General features: G+C 50.9%; 1 protein-coding gene across 1 annotated transcript in view; it reads left to right on the top strand.

Moving 5' to 3' along the window:
- The first annotated feature begins 546 nt into the window (after positions 1 to 546).
- The window catches only part of LOC119105385 (sodium- and chloride-dependent glycine transporter 2), a 20,261-nt gene continuing 3,518 nt past the window's right edge, over positions 547 to 17,289 (top strand). The window contains exons 1-11 of the mRNA XM_037228852.1: positions 547 to 648; positions 6,317 to 6,472; positions 9,290 to 9,452; positions 10,557 to 10,688; positions 11,369 to 11,497; positions 11,739 to 11,880; positions 14,295 to 14,436; positions 15,010 to 15,144; positions 15,506 to 15,847; positions 16,396 to 16,524; positions 16,975 to 17,172. Of these exons, the coding sequence (XP_037084747.1) occupies positions 622 to 648; positions 6,317 to 6,472; positions 9,290 to 9,452; positions 10,557 to 10,688; positions 11,369 to 11,497; positions 11,739 to 11,880; positions 14,295 to 14,436; positions 15,010 to 15,144; positions 15,506 to 15,847; positions 16,396 to 16,524; positions 16,975 to 17,172 (1,695 nt within the window). The 5' untranslated portion in view covers positions 547 to 621. The remainder of the gene's footprint in view (positions 649 to 6,316; positions 6,473 to 9,289; positions 9,453 to 10,556; positions 10,689 to 11,368; positions 11,498 to 11,738; positions 11,881 to 14,294; positions 14,437 to 15,009; positions 15,145 to 15,505; positions 15,848 to 16,395; positions 16,525 to 16,974; positions 17,173 to 17,289) is intronic.

Below are 17,289 nucleotides of genomic sequence, written 5' to 3'. Positions count from 1 at the left end.
AAGAAGAGACATCAAAGTGAGAATCATTCAAGTCGTCGTTTCTGACGATTACTTGGTTTCGGCACATGCTAGTCAATGGTACATAGTTCGCTATTTGATGGATGCATTGGGCGAAGTTAAATAGGATGGACACAACAAACGGATAAACAACGAACTTGAAAGGCAAGCACGTAATGTACTTTGTTGACACAAGAGAGCTAGCTCAGCTTGGCTCATGACTAAAAAGTGCCTTTACCCGGGCACTGTTGACCGCCTGGCTTCTTATATGTACGACCAGCCTCTTCTAAATCCATTTCAATCCACCCGTCCTAAAAAGACGCCAGAAAACATTCAGAGTGACGCGTTGTTCCATTCGCTCACCCTCTCAAAGCTCCTTCGCTGTAGTTTCGCGCGTGTCCGCGCAGCGGCAGCAGCGTCGCCCCGCCCTCCAGCTGGGTCTGCCAGCCTGCGCACTACGTAGGGCAGAGGAGAGGGGCGAGGGCAGAGGGGGGAGGGAGCGGCGCGCAGGTGTCGGTGGCAGAGTGTCGGGCTCGCCAGTGTGGCGGCGCGGTGTGGTCGGGGTCGGCCGGTACGCGGCACCGCTCCAGTGGCCTTCGCGGCGTGGTGGCTCCGGGCGGCGCGATGCCCTCCTTCAGCTACGATGTCAGTGTGAGTGAGTTTTTTTGTGGGCTGGTCCGGCGGGCCTTGACCCAACCCGGCCGCCCTGTTCGGGGCCGAGGATGATTGATCGGATAGGGACCCGTGACAGCAGTGATTTGACGGCTGTAACCTAGCGACATTGATCGGTGCGACTTATCAGTGACGGTCACTAGCCGGTTAAAGCAGCGTCATCCGCGCAAACTCGACGACCTTGTATTGCTGAAACTATTATTGAAAACCGTAAGTTGCGTGAGCCTAAAATTGTAAATGGAATCTCTAAGCATCAACAAAAATGAAAGACAAATAAAACAATAACTTTGCTTCATTTATCGTGTCTCAAACACGGTAAGATCACCATTGCCAGAATATTTGAAAAGGTTATATTGCAGATTATGTCATACAATTCCTCCGTGTTATACGTTGATACTTCTCATTCTGTTTCACAGCAGCTTTTGCTCTCAGAACAACATCACATTCGTTTCTGGAGCATACGAGATTGATGTAAATACCACCTTTATACAGAGGCATATGCATTACGTATTAATAAGATCATTTACCTGGCAGGCTCTAGGACGATCGCCATTGTCCTCTACCCAAGACAGAATAATGGCTCTTCTTTCACGAAGCAAATCAGCCAACGGAATATCCTGAATAGCTGGCAATAGCATAGGTTTAATCATGACTTGAATTATTTGCAATGTTTTGCGTCGTGTCTGTCGTGATCATATATAATCGCATAGCTGAGCAGTCCGGCACAATGCAATGCATTGCATATTCAGTGTCAGCGTGAGTTTACGGTAGTTGCACAAACCGGATCACTTCTGCCTCTTCATCTCACATATTCTGCATTGAATGCCGGCATAGCCTGTGATGTTAAAGGGAGCTCATGCAGAAGTATTTATTCCGATAACGCCAGAATGGTACTTGTCACTGGTGATGAGATGCGCGAGATGCAATCACAGCCATTTTGCAACATGTGGGCGGCCGCCTCCTCAGGCAAACCGGTGTGCCACTGTCGCCACAGCCCGCTTGTGAGTGCAAGTGAAATGTTCCAGCTCCTGCGGTGCGCCCGAGGACATGAAGCGCGGCGAGGTCTGTGTCTTGACCAGCCCGCGTTCTTACCCGCGAGGGTCGCATGTAAAAGGGCAAGGTGGAAGAGGCCCCCTCTATTGTAGGCTACCTGTATAGCCCCCACCTCTGATACGTCGCAACCCAATGACGCCACCCTCACGGCGAGGACGAGCTCGTTACGGGAGGTCACCTCAGAGGCGTGGAGCGGCACCGTTACAGCGGTCTCGCCGGGGCATTGCCTGGACGCCGCGCCGGACCCGGGGAGTGCGCATCTGAAAACGCGACCATCTCAGGCGGCCACACTCCCTCAGACGGGAACGCGCCCTCAGGCGGCCACACTCCCTCAGACGGGAACGCCCCCTCAGGCGGCCATGCTCCCTCAGGCGGAGTCTGCACGGGCAGCGAGCGCGGCGAGGCGGCGCAATTTTATGGTCGCGGCGACCTGAGCCCGACACGAGTTCAGCTCGTGAGGCCCGCACCGCTTGTAGACATGGTCACAGTGCTGAATTATGCATGCACGGCGCCCGAGCACGACCGCTGAGCCTCGGGCCGGTGGAGATGCCTCTCATGCGGACGCGGCGTGTACCGCCGGCTGTGAGACCACAGCAACACTCCCGTGTAGCGTGCCGCTGAGGTCGGCCGTCGAGTCTCCCACACTGAGTGTCGGAGGTGCGCTGCCGCTTCAGGGTCAAACGATCTTCGCCAGACGAGAGGGAAATGGGATGCGGAGCGAGGAGAGGCAGCTATGGCTCATAAGGTCAGCCCCTTTTAAAGCAGCTGAGACATGTTTGGATGTGGGAGAATAGTTCAGGCATATGGGTCCGCTCGATGTAGCGGGAGGACAGGGCAGGGCTGTGTCCAAACCATCTCTGACTCACCTCTTACCGGACGGCCGTCTCCATGACCAGCTGCCGCCTCTAACCGGCTGTCCCCTCTGATCAGCTGCCACCCCGACCAGCTGTCGACTCTGGCCAGCTGCTCCCTCTAACTGGCTGCCCCCTCTGATCAGCTGCCGTCTCTGACTAGATGTTACCTCTGACCAGCTGTCATCTCTGGCCAGCTGCCACCTCTGGTCAGATGCCACCTCTTACCAGCTGTCCCCTCTGACCAGCTGTCCCCTCTGACCAGCTGCCCGTTCTGACCAGCTTTCCGCTCTAACCAGCTGTCACCTCTGACCAGCTGCCCCTTCTGACCAGCTGTCATCTCTGACCAGCTGCCCGCTCCGACCAGCTGCTACCTCTGACCAGCTGCCCCTCTGACCAGCTGCCCCTCTGACCAGCTGCCCTCTCTGACCACCTGCCACCTCTGACCAGCTGCCAGCTTTGACCAGTTGCCACCTCTGACAGCAGCGCCCCGGTGGCGGGTGGCGCGGTCACGCCTGACACCTGCCTGGCCGCGTGCGAGATGCCGTCACGGTCGCCGCGCGGCCGCCCGGAACGGCGCCGACTCTCGCTGACTCACCAAGCAGCGACGCAGCGAAGCGACTCCCTGAGTCACTGAAAAACGCGAGGGTCTACCGTCCCGACCGGGCGAGCGACTACGGACGAGAATGGCTCCCCTCGCACACCGGTCTTTGTCATCGACGGTGTGGGCGTGAAGTAAAAACAAGAGGCGTTATATCGGAGCGTTGCGGTTTAATCAGTGCCTTGTTGATGTTGCGTCCGAGGCGGCATTTGCGAGAGACGACTGATTATAGCGCAGTGTTAACTGCCGCGCTGTTTGGGTCAGCCGGCGGTGCTTTACACCCAGGCTGGATCAGCAGCCGCCGACTGGCGGCCGCAAGGTCACGCAAGGTCGGGACTCGAGAGCAGACGGCGTTCAAGGCCGTGGAACGTTCGTCAAAACAGTTCAGCTCCGTTCGCCAGCTGACGTCACTGGGATGGGCTGTGACGCAACGCAGGAGGAGATGCAGAGGTGTTGGTCCGCAGCCAACTTGACTGAGGGAAATAATGCCTGGGACCAGATCCCGATCTTGTTTTACTCTCTTTCTGTGCCTGCTCCGCCCTTCCCGGCAGATGCCACGCAATCTGAAGTTGTGAGGTGTTCGTTGAAACACGCTTATGGTTGTTTTCAGGTGTCTGTTATTCCGACTCCAGTAGTCAAATCTGACAGATGTATCGATAAATGGCCAGTAACCAAAATGTTTGGTAATGTGCACTGTTCATGCTGCGTTGTCATAGACGGTCTCTAAAAAGGCCTTCCAACAGCGGAACGTAAGGCATCACGTCTCTTAGAGCTGCGCTCAGTGCCATAGCTTTTGTTCCTAAGAGGATTGAGCTTGGGCTGATCAACAGCACGAGGAGGCAATCGAGCTCGAAGTCAACTGCGAAGAATGCCCCTCAGCAAACCTATGGCCTATTTGTTACGAAGCGCGCGATATCTCATCGCAAGTTTGAAGCCGCATTAATGGGGTATTTGAAAAATTCAAGCTATGTAAAAGGCATATACTGTTTGCAACATCAACTACCTTAATGTAACCGTAACCCGACCATAAAGTGAATGTCTACGCCGCCGGGCCTCGCAGTTTCGCAGTGTTAGTGCCCTTTGCACCATTAAAGCATGTCAAGGTTCGTTCTCTGTTCTCGCGTGCAGTCTCGACACCGCCTTGCTTATTTCCAGCGCCCAGCGAACGGCGGTGACGGCATATTTGAGACTTTCATTTTACTGGCAGGCATTCGCACCCCTATTTTTATGATGAGAATTCATGAGGACTTCATGGTCAAACTATTCGGCCGTTAAGCGTCCCGTGAGCTAAAACTTATTTGTGTGCAAAGGCTTCGCTTTTCATTTCTTAATGCAAACCTCTCCTCGGCTTGTGGGCAATTAATGTTTTATAAACAAATATCTCTCGTTTTTTGTTGGGTTCTCAAGCTTGCAAGACTCATAGGTGTTTTTAATTCGCCCTGATTTGTCATTGCTCATGGCAGGGACTGGTACGGGGTCGATGCCACCCCCCTGTCGTTTCCAAACTAAGAAAGATAGAGCTTAGCAGAAAGCACCAGTGGGTTGGTCTCTACAAGATCTTGCGATTGGTAATATGTTTCGGGTTTTTGGTAAATCAGAATTGACCCAATTGCATCCAGCCAAAGGTCAAATTCTCCTGAACATTAAAAGTTTTAAGTTTTATGCTTATTATGTGCGAAAGTGCCACGTAGCGACACGTAACCTATATAGTTACGTTTCTTGTTTGATTTTGAGTACAACAGTATACCTTTTAAATGTGTTCACCATACAGTTATGGTGTATGGCTCCGTTACCAAAAAATGTCGGCAAGTCGCGCGCGTCCCGCGGCATCGTCGGCTGTCGGCCACCGCCTGCGACGGCCGTTGATCACCGTGCAGTGTTCCTAAAAACTGCCGCTGCTCCGAAACCAGAATAGCTAGGGTCACGTGTTCCGTGTCCAAACACGAGCAATGGATGCCCTATAGACTATGGAAAATGTGGGCGCGATTGCATGACATGCTGGGGAGCTATCTTTAGAAAGCCTGAGCGGGAGGGGGGGGGCTGCATCGACCCCCTCTGTCAGGGCAAGGGTTGAAATAAGCTGCTTGTAACACAATGCATCTGCTCCCAGTTTGCACTTTTTTAAGTAAACGGGTTTATTCAAAACCCATTTTGAGTTCGAAGATGCTGCAGACTGTTTCTTCTTTAATTCGATATAGTTTTCCTTCGGAAGTTTTCATTTTGCACTCAAATGGTGAAAACGGTTTTAGGAATGACTCGATAAAAGACTCCAAGAAGGTTACACGTCGTTGGTACATTTATTTTAGCAGCCTTTTTGTCTGTGACGTTACTGCTGAAGCGATGCCTAACCATTGCAACATATCAGCTGTGCGTGATGTGTAGAGATTGATTTTAACTGTCTTTTGTGCCATTCGGTGTGTGTGTGTGTGTGTGTGTGTGTGTGTGTGTGTGTGTGTGTGTGTGTGTGTGTGTGTGTGTGTGTGTGTGTGTGTGTGTGTGTGGTGTGTGTGTGTGTGTGCGTGTGTGTGTGTGTGTGTGTGTGTGTGTGTGTGTGTGTGTGTGTGTGTGTGTGTGTGTGTGTATGTGTGTGTGTGTGTGTGTGTGTGTGTGTGTGTGTGTGTGTGTGTGTGTGTGTGTGTGTGTGTGTGTGTGTGTGTGTGTGTGTCTGTGTGTGTGTGGTGTGTGTGTGTGTGTGTGTGTGTGTGTGTGTGTGTGTATGTGTCAGCTACTGGGGTTTCCAGATGCCTTACGCACGTTTCCTTCGTATGTATATATGCAATATACCGTAACATCCACATATCGATGGCTGGCAAGGACGTGACAAATTTGGAACCTTACTTTAGAATCATGAGCCTACTCGTCCTGGGAGCTACAAAATAAGAGGTCATTTTTGATCACCTCAACCACTCAAAAATATAAAACACAGCGCACGCATTCAGCGCTCGCTGATAGCATATCTCCATCCACCATGGCAGTATGTGTCCAGCTCAGTTCTATTCAATTATACTACAACCCTGATGCTGTGCAATGTTCGGTTCATACGCATGGTTTAACTCGACCCGCGAAGGCCTCAAACTTCCCCCTGCCTTCAACATGTAACTGCGGCAGGAGCATCATCGTCACCTGCTGCCGCCGTCCGCAGGACCCGGCGCAGTTCGTGAGCTACCGGAAGAGCAGTGAACCGACGCCGCCGAACCTCAGTGGCAACATGTCCGACAAAAACGGCCATGCTGTGCCGGGCTCGTCCTGGAAGAACAACTATGTCCCAGCCTACGCCAACGGCGACAAACTCGGGAAGGTGAGACTTCAAGTCCGTGACCCCATGCTGTGTGCAGGATTGAACAATGGTCTGTATGTGTGTTTACAGGAGCGTTTACCACGTCGCGTGCATTTGCACACCTGTCGGCGTGGCAATGCTGCATGCTCGTACACGCTCATCGCTGGACATCTCTATTATTTGAATGGCAACATTGCGCTGATGATGTCGAGACATGGCGTGATGCAATGTCCACGCTGTGAAAACGCACACTGGATTTGCGACAACGAATGCCGATGCTGGATAGGCAGAACTGTTCATTTTCACTGCAGTGATGCGCAAAAAGCCCCCAGTAGATGATGTTATTAGACAATTCTTGAAATCCAGCCGTATTTATGAGCAATCACTTTGCCGCCCGGGCCGTTGACAATGAGTGGTTTAAATGCATATGAGTTCTGGAACAGAGTTAGTGACTTCAAGATTACAGGATTGATAACCCCAACATAACATGACTAATGACCTTAACATGCCGGGATTTATGAACTTTAAGTTATAGGATTGGGGACTTTAACATGCCCCTTTCTTTGACATCAAAGTACTTTTGATATCACTAGGCATTACTACATTTCTGCACATCAACGCATTTGCCACGCAGCCCACTTTGGCTCAACAGCACCAATGATCCAGGAACTTCTTCAAACCAATGATGTTCAGGCCACCAACACAGCACGACAGTGTCATACACTTGTATGGACATCACGGACTGTTCCCAAGCCTTTATCACGACATCGCTGGTAAAAGCGTGATCTTTACAGTCCCATCCTGCGCTCTAACACCACGTCACGATTTTGCCCGGCATGCTGCGTTCAGCACGTTCAGTGCATTGCCTGTTGCCATGACGACGTCGGAACGCGTCGGAACTTCCGCGGCTGCGCCAGCCACGGCCATGACAGGCAGCTTGACGACGCTTCAGGCATCGTCACCGCGAAAGCCGCGCACACGACTGGCGTGCGCTGGTCGTGGCCAAGACTTGCGACATCACGGTCATTAGTTTCGGTTGTGGGTCAACGACGTCCAGCTGAGGGTGGCCGATGGAGGACAGAGCTTCCTGTGTCGGCTCGGCTTGGCCTCAGCAGTGGCGATTTCCTCATTAGTGATGATTGTCGGCACGGTTCTTGAAGTGCTTGGCGACCGCTTCTTAGATAGTTGTCATTGTTTGGTTTTCAGCGCGCTCACACATCAAACACCCTGTTCCTGCATGTACAACAAAGCACTACCTGCCGGGATAACACTTTCTAAAGACGGTAGGGGGGGGGGGGGAGGGGAAGGGAGGACAGCTCAGCAGAAAAGATTGACCTAACCTACCCCCAGCCGGATTTTTTTCTGGATTTCTGTCACCTGAACATGCGTGCTGGACATTACAACACGGGAAAAAGGTTTTAAATGTTCTGTGGGTCCATCCGGCGGAGGAATCGCTTCCTATTCCAAGTAAATGTGAGTTGCCTTTGTGTAAAAAGCTTGCAATGGGGAGTAGTTAGCGGAAAACGCATTTTACTAGATCTTAGTACGGGGCTATAGATGACTAGATGACTGCCGCAGCCACTGATCGTGTTGCATGACACCACAGCCATGCTGAGCCACTCTATACTTTCAATGCTGCCGCACATTACAGACCACTGTTCTTTGTCCTAATCCAGGTGTTAACATTTGAAGAACCTGTTAAAAATTTGCAGACTGGCTTGAGATGTGAAGGAGCTGGCATGGCAACAAAATAGGTCATACAGAATGCTACTAGGTACAAAATTAACACGACACTAATATCGATGTTTTCAGGTGCCTGTTATTAAGTTTAAAATAGCTGAGATAGCTTTTCTTTATTTATTCGGCCGAGTATTTTCTCTTTGCTCATATGCATTGATGGGGCTCAGAAGAGCATTGCGGGGGAGCTCAAGTCAGCATGGGGGAGGGCTCAAGACCCCCGAAGGTATACAGAGTGACGCCCCTGACTACCTGCTGAACTTTGCATCACTGATAATTCAGTGTCAACATCATGGGGTACCTCGCAGGGCAGGGGAGATAACAGGAGGAAACATTCTCACCGACCCTATAGGCGTCAGCGACATACAATGCCACATCTATAAGAGTTCGCTGTAAAGGAACGCCCGAATTCTCCCCACCCAGAACCCTATCCAGCAGCTTTTGATCCGAGTAGCGAAACATCTGGCCAACTTGCAGATTAGATAAGACACTCAACCTCTTAGCGTGGTCTCCTGCGCGTTGTGGTTAGGTTACCATGGACACTTCCGATTTCTTGATTGGCCTAGTATTTGTGCCGCGTTTTTAGCCAAAGGCATTAGGTTCGAACGCATTGTTCGGTGTCATCCATGTGTCAATTTTTTTATTGACTACAGGCCATTAGTCCGCTTTGGACTGGTTTTTGCTTCCGCTCACATCGAAATCAAATGCATCGAGCGAGTATCACACAGCAAAACAAGTTAGAAGCGGCACCTGCACGCTGCTGTCGCAGCCTTCTTCGTAGCCAGTGACGCACATAAGTAGTACCTGTGGTTCGGCCGCAATATTGAAAAGGTATTGAAACGCGTAAGCCATGAAATACATGCAATGTAACCATTGCATCCACGTTGAATCCTTATTACTTAAAAATGAATGTATGACAAATTAAAACCAATCAAACATGGATGCATTCCATGAAGCGGCGCCAGAACCGAAAAACAGACCTCTCTTTTGAGGACCTACGCGTTTCATAGCGCTTGCCAACAAGCAGCATTTTGACCGTCATGCTCCCACGAGTCGCACCGCTCGCTTCGGCCCATGCAACCGACTCCTCTCATCCCGCAGCGTTCGCTGGAGCCGGTGGAGGTGGCTCCGGAGATAGAGCCGGAAGAGCACGACCGCGGCCAGTGGGGCTCCAAGTGGGAGTTTGTCTTCTCCTGCGTCGGCCTCTCGGTCGGTATCGGCAACGTCTGGCGCTTCCCCTACCTCGCCTACGAGAACGGCGGCGGTGAGTCTCTGGCGTGGTCCGCGAGAGCCACGGTTTGGGGCTGCGGTTTGGGGCGGGCCGTGACGCTACGGTTTGGGGCAGGCCGTGACGCTACGGTTTGGGGCGGGCCATGAAGCTACGGTTTGGGGCGGGCCGTGAAGCTCCGGTTTGGGGCGGATCGTGAAGCTACGGTTTGGGGCGGGCCCGTGACGCTACGGTTTTGGGGCAGGCCGTGAACGCTGCGGTTTGGGACAGGCCGTGACGCTACGGTTTGGGGCGGGCCATGAAGCTACGGTTTGGGGCGGGGTGTGTGGACGCCACGGTTTGGGGCGGGGGTTGTGACGCCGGATCGGTTTGGGGCGGGCCGTGACAACTACGGTTTTGGGGCGGAGCGTGACGCCACGGGTTTGGGGCGGGTTGTGACGCTACGGTTTGGGGCGGGCTGTGACGCCAACGGTTTGGGGCGGGCCGTGACGCTACGGTTTGGGGCAGGCCGTGACGCCACGGTTTGGGGCGGGTCGTGACGCCACGGTTTGGGGGCGGGTCGTGACGCCACGGTTTTGGGGCGGGTCGTGACGCCACGGTTTGGGGCGGGCTGTGACGCCACGGTTTGGGGGCGTGGCCGGACGCCACGGTTTGGGGCGGGGCGTGACGCCGGACCGTGCTCTAAGGCGGCTGTACGTTGTGGTGACGCATTAATACATCACTGGAGACGTAGATACCTGATGAGATCAGCTGAAGCTCTCTGTGCTGCAGTGTTTTAATCTCAGCTACACTTTCCTGGAGCTGCTCTTAAGCTGTAGTGCCGATAAACATTTTGAACCAAGTTCAATGACCTGAAGAAGAATGTACTGGCCAACGTTTTTAAAATGCTGCCCTTGCGTGTCAAACGTGCCCAAATATTGTATTTTGGGGTATGCTTGCAGAAAGTTCCATATGCAACGTTACCAAGCGATAATGTGTGTTCAAGGATGTGGCCAAGGCATGTCTGGGCATTGCTTATTAATATAGCAACCTACGTTAGAAGACTAAATGGAAATCACTTTGAGTAGAAGTAGTGCTGTCCCAAAACCAGGCAAAGATAAGAGACAAACCAATATACGCACGTGTTCTTTGGTGCGACAGGTGCCTTCCTGATACCCTACATCATCATCTTGGTCCTGGTGGGAAAGCCGATGTACCTGATGGAGACAGCAATCGGCCAATATAGCCAGCTGGGACCCATGTCCATGTGGAGCATGGCACCCATCATGAAAGGCAAGTGCACGTAGTCGAGCAGCCACAAGAAAGGTGAGCGAAAGGTTTGGCTGCTTACGGTGAGTTGTGATCGCATCTAAACAGCTTTTGTTGGCAGCGTGTAGTCTGCTTTCAGGGTCGTGAAAGGAGGGATATATTTTGTATTGGCGCTATGAAAAATGGAGCTATTGCGGCACATGGATTTAATGACTTAAGGTAGGTAATAGGCTGTGGGCATTAAATCGCCTGTGCCAGACAGCCGTTATTAAAAGGATTTCTTAGTTACTTAAAATCGCTGCTAAAAAAGGCCCGCATGTGATGTTTACCTCCATTTTGAGAACTTCAGCGTGGTAACATAATGAGTTTGGTAGCACCATCTCGCCTTCGGTCGACCTGGAGTTGACGTTGGTCATTTATCCCGCACTGACCAACGTTTATGTGCCTTCGTTACTTGGCTACGCTGCTGGTAAGCTATGACTACGGTAACGTAGCTATGGCTACGTTACTTAGGTATGACTACGATGCTTAGCTATTGCTGCGTTAATTAGCTTTAGCTACAGTCTTACATTACTCGGAAACATATAATGCCTGAAAAATACCTGAGAGGCTTTCCGGTCACCATGGTTCTAAATCTGTGTGCATTTGCTATTTATTACTCTTTACGTTATGCCCATTTTGATGGCTTGTTTTCACCCTCACAGGCGTTGGTGCGGCAATGGTGGTGGTATCGCTGATCGTGGCCATCTACTACAATGTCATCATGGCCTACACCTTATTCTTCACGTTTGCCTCGTTCCAAGGTGGCTCCGCTCCTTGGTCTGACTGTCACGGTAAGTGATGAGTTAAATATTCTGCAGCGGACAAAACCAGCACACTTCCCCTGTTATTTAAGTTGTAGCTAAAGATTTGTCGCCTCAAAGATTTCCCGGAGCTTTCTGACAACATCTTGGCTACATTGCATGCGACGATTGACACCGCTTTGCCACTGCGGCAACGAACGACTGGCGTTCAGGACACCCTGAATGTGTTTACCCTTTTACGGCATTTACACGGAGCTGGACTGGCTTCCAGAGTCGTTTGCGGACGACAACTGTTTCGTTCGAAACGTGACCTTCCCGGCCTGCAAGTTCCTCGAGTCCAGAAACATCACAAACTTCACGGAGGGCGTCGACTGCCACAACAAGACGGAGCTAGCGGCGGAACAATATTTCAAGTGAGTTCGCGGCAGGCAAAGCAAGCACGATCACCACCACCGCTTGATGATGGACAAGAGGGTCTGTTAGACTTATCCTTTTCTACTACACCCATACACATGATCTTCGATTTTAAGACTACTATCGGATCCCTTTGCCCCCCCCCCCCCTCCCTCCCAATTTCATGTGGCGTTCCTCCAGTGGCGTCTTCCATGAGCACGAGGCGAACATTGACGCATTCTTGGACACGCTGTTGAGATCCCCAACCCTTGCAGTTCACCCTCGGTTTAAGAATTCAACCTATCAAAATCTTCCTTTAGTCGTATGTGGACAGAGCCAATAGACGATTAGGAATAAAAAGTTCTAGATACAACAAATTCTGAACGATCGGAGCATCGACACTTTGTATTTTGTTTTCGGTCACAATGTTATGAACGAAGACACAGCCATAATGAAAGTACCACTAGCATGATCTCCTCACGCACGACTCGAGCAAACGTCAAAAACGCTGCAAAATCATAACTGCGTCAAGAGCAAGCCACAGCAGACACACACATCAAGCAGGATGCGGCAGCTTTCTGCGAATGTCGGTGAAAGAAATCGGGAATTGTTTTTAAATAGGTCCCAAATATCTCGATGAGAGCCGCCGCTGTTGAGCGCTCCGGTCTGAAGGCTGTAGCTCTTACAGTTAAAACTATGCTTGGCAATCCTGACCTAGGTCACTGATGTTGGTAGAGTAAAGCTTCAAATTTGCATAAGCGATGTCAACTTGATAGATAACAGGTACTGAAAGGTTTGAGGCTGCTGCGATCATTCGTTTTTTTTTACCCGTGCTTAAAAACCGTAGGAGAGGTCAACTGCCCCTGACCGGGCGCGGGTCAACAACTCTTCGCCGGGCGGAGGGTTGTAAGGTATCAGTTCATGGCAATGCAACATATTTAACCAGACAAGTTGGTTGTTTGCATGGAAGTCATTGCCGAATTCAAATGCACCTTTTGAATCGGCACTGCTCCTGTTGTTTGGAACGCAAATGCTTTCACAATATTGCTGAAAGTAAGAATATTGCTGTTTTGGAGTCCGGCAGGAGCAAGCTTCGTTTTAATTCTGCTGTCAAAAGTTAAAACCCCATATGTCTATCGTGGGAATTTTGCGGTCTTTGTGTTGTCTGATTTGTCTTCTGATGCTGAGGTCGGATATTTAGACCAATAGTTGAAATTTTCACAACTTTGGCTAAAAAATGGCTAAAACTTTTCCAAAATTTCAACTGGTGGTTTGAATAGGCCGAATTCAGGATCAGTAGAGGAATCAGGCAGCAGGAAAAAGTCCAAATAGCTAAAATTAGCATGTGGGGTTTTACCTTTGGACGGCGAAATTCGTATGCACGTGTTGGCTCGATGCTTTGGTTTCCATGACAGATATTTGAAAGGAATCACAGCAAAGATAATGAAATCGGGATTGTATCGCATCGGATCTTGGTAAAGAATGAAACTAGTCAACCCACACGAAATGTCATTCACCCATGCGATTGGCTGACAGACGGAACCTTTTCAATGCAAATAATGCTGGATAATTTGCTTATTCAGTCAATGACAACTTCATTAGCGTTCGTTATGAGTGAATTCCGGCCAATCTCTGGCGGTCGCAAAGGTCAAGATAATCTCATACTGAATCTATATAGTTTGAACTACAAGAACACATCGCAAGTCTGTGCTTGAACGCAACCCTAACATTAAGTGCCATGTCAACAGCATACGTGAAGCCGCCGCACAACTAAGAGTCGGGGCAGTCCATACCGAGTGTGCTGTCCGATCCACGAAGACGCTTTCGCTTTCGCGCCCTCCGCTTTGAAGCTTTCCCATGACCCGAGCGTTGCGTCTATTCAGGACGGCCTTCAGTCGTGATCACGCGGTTGAGTAGCTCGTCGGATGCGGCGCAGCCCCCTGAATGGGGTCTGGATTTCTCCATTCGGCGGCATCGCAATCGGGCGGTGTGAAACTTCCGTTTCCTGCTAGACGGGCTCGTGGAGATCACGCTGCGCACGGTCCACTTTCGCATCACTAATCTGCTCCCCTCCGCCTGATATCTCTCACTTGTGTAAGCATATCCCATCGCCTGCTACGCACCTAGATAAGTATTCCCCGAGTTTGGAATGGAACCATTAGTCTGCCTTGCCGCGCAACACCACGCAAAGAAAACAACGGAACTTGACTGAAACCGGTTCTGTGCTCTTTCCCATTGCGTTGCCTACTATGCTCGTGCAGTAACCAATAAACTGCTGTACCGACGGCAAGCATAACTTTTAGAAGCGTCTCCGGAAGCCCACTTAATGTGGTGCATGCTGGAAACCAAGAAACTGTCGAAGTGGTGACTTGCTGAAGGTGTTGCTGCCACCCAGGAGCATTTCCATTTGAACGCTGAAACGAACTGTCTGTAGGCACTTTGTGCTGCGCCTGGGAGACGGCTTGGACACGCCCGGCGACATCGGGGGCATGAATTGGCAGTTGACGCTCTGCCTGCTCCTCTCCTGGATCATCGTCTTCTTCTGCCTCATGAAGGGTGTCAAGAGTTCCGGCAAGGTAAGCTAGAGCTTCGTAGTGGACATCAGCGTTCAGTTGGGGTGGACCGCTTAGAATGCCCTAGCTATGCTAGCTGATTTAAGCGACGCTGCATAAGCGGTGATAACTTCCAAAGGTGACAGACAGCCTGTAGGACATTTGTCTGCATTAAACTGAATATTTTTGAAGACCAAAAAACACCAAAAAAAAAAACAGGCATGCCCAAAATACTTGTGAAAGGTCACTTTCTTAAGGTGACTTTTTCTCTCTCTCTCTCTCTCTCTCTCTCTCTCTCTCTCTCTCTCTCTCTCTCTCTCTCTCTCTCTCTCTCTCTCTCTCTCTCTCTCTCTCTCTCTCTCTCTCTCTCTCTCTCCCTCTCTCTCTCTCTCTCTCTCTCTCTCTCTCTCTCCTCTCTCTCGTCTCTCTTCACTCTCACTCTCTCTCTACTCGATCTACTTCTCACTCTCTCTTTATCTACCCTGGCTTCCTTTTTCAGCCTCTCCCGTTCTCCTCCCATTCTCTTTCTCTCCAGCCCTGCGTCTCTTGATGCTTGCTCCGCATCTAGGCTGTGACCGAGGCGGTCTGTTCCTACAGGTGGTGTACGTCACGGCCACGGCGCCGTACGTCTTCTTGATCGCCATTCTGGCCTACGGCTGCACCCTGCCGGGGGCCATTGATGGCATCAAGTTCTTCTTTATCCCCGAGTGGGAGAAGCTCAAGGACATCACTGTGAGCAGCTGGAGCAAATATCCGCCACTGGGCGGCAGTTTTGTGGAAGACTGATAACCTAATTTGTCGCACTGGTTCGATATTTTGCCACGCTGGGTCACGATAACAGAAGTAACTCATTACAATTGCGGTCCTGATGTTTTACGCGACTGTTGCTCTTATACTGCTCTTAATTTTTAGTATGCTCCAGGGGGTGAAAAACCTGTTTGCTTCTGGCAGGACGTTTGGACGACTATAAGCGAAGCTATTCGCCGCTTTCGCCATATGGATTCGTATCCGACATATATCTTGCGAATATTTGTGACCGATGGGAATGACTTCCAAATCGTCTGACCTGCGACCTACTGGTGACCCCTCGCAGGTATGGCAGAAGGCAGCCGAGCAGATGTTCTTCTCACTAAGCGTCTCGTGGGGCGGCCTGATCATGTTCGGCTCGTACAACAAGTTCAACAACAAGGTGCACATCGACTCAATGGTGATATCCTCGCTGGACTTCGTCACATCCATCATCGCCAGCGTGGCTATCTTCAGCATCATGGGCTCGATGGCCCAGTCGGCCGGCGTTAAGGTGGACGAGGTGGTGAAGTCTGGCCAGGGCCTAGCATTTATCGCATTCCCCGAGGCCATAGGCGGCGTGCCCGGCTGGCAGCTTTGGTCCATCTTGTTCTTCGTCATGCTCTACACCCTCGGCCTGGACTCGGAGGTGAGTGCGGTACGGGGTGGACACTGGCTGGGAGACTGGCCCAGTGCCAAGGGAAATGGTGAATTTCCTGGTCACTGATAACGTTTGAACTCTGTCTTTGTTTCGTAAGCTTTCCCTTACAGAAAGGCAGCCATTAGTGCTGCGTTTCGCAATTGCACCTTTTGAACTGGGCAATAAAATGCGCTTTGAAGGTGTGTTTGGGAGGATATTTGTCTGTCAGTTTGCAGCTGCGGCGCTGCTAGCGGCTAATCACCCCACATACAACTCGATGTCGTGATCTTTAAAAGCACCAAACCGAACACAATCTGTGTTATGCACGGAACACAATCTGTGTTATGCACAGAACACAATCTGTGTTATGCACATAACACAATCTGTGTTATGCAGCAACGCATCCACGAATTCCCAACAGATGCCATTCATTGAATTGTGCATTGTTCATTTATTGCCATACACAGTTATGTCGTGTCTCTGTGCTGTTTCACCATGCCCACTCGCCCCCCCCCCCCAAAAAAAAACATCCCAAAACCAACGCGTCGTTTTGGCAGTTTGCCTTGCTGGAAACCGTCACAACGGCCATCTACGACTCGTTCCCGTCCACACGGAACTGGAAGGCTCTGGTCACGTTGGTAGCCTCCAGTTCCTGTTTTCTCCTTGGTCTGCCCTGCGTCTCTCAGGTAAGACTTCATAATGGGATTATATCGAAGAAAGAACGGAGGAAGAAGTTCCTATTGTTATCTTTCTGTGAAAATATTTGGGCGAAAAGCAGTCTTTAGCATGTGGATGGGATTCCTGGTATGGATTATTGGGCTTTTTGGTTATATGACAGAGATTCTGGCGGAAAAGAAACTTGCATACAATTTTAAACGTGTCGATAACCCGAAAGAGAATCCAGTGCGGTCACGTGATGATAATATGGGGCGAAGTTGTCAGCTGGTTTTCTGCAACAACTAATAAAAAAGGTTGTGACCGTTGATTCTATGTCCAAGTATGTGCAGGCGTCTGCTTCTTAAGCTAGTTAATTGTTTTGCCCTTATAACTGATGAGGCCTGTGATCCATCTAAGAGTAGCCCAGCACCAGGCCATTTGCTCGGCGCGGCCCTGTGACGGCGGTGCGCTGCTGGCAGTCGGGCCCGTACGTTCTGCACCTGATGGACACGTTTGGCGGACTCTGCGTGATGCTGATCGCTGTGTTCGAGCTGATTGGCATCATGTGGATATATGGCGTCAAGCGCTTCTCGGACAACATCCAATTCATGATCAACTACCGGCCCAGCATGTACTTCCTCGTCTGCTGGGTGCTCGTTGCGCCGCTGATGCTTGCGGTGAGTTCTGGCTGGCTGGCTGGAGTGAGACTGGTGGGTGTTCTCTTACCGGGCAGCTGCGGCTCCTGGCATCACCACGCCTCACGCAATTCGCATTTGTTCACGGTGGTGCTAAAC

Source organism: Pollicipes pollicipes, unplaced genomic scaffold (genome assembly GCF_011947565.3).
Source record: "Pollicipes pollicipes isolate AB1234 unplaced genomic scaffold, Ppol_2.1 Scaffold_6138;HRSCAF=7277_pilon_pilon_pilon, whole genome shotgun sequence".
NCBI lineage: Eukaryota > Metazoa > Arthropoda > Thecostraca > Pollicipedomorpha > Pollicipedidae > Pollicipes > Pollicipes pollicipes.
The sequence above is the reverse complement of the archived record's forward strand: the minus strand, read 5'-3'. Positions and strand labels throughout refer to the sequence as shown.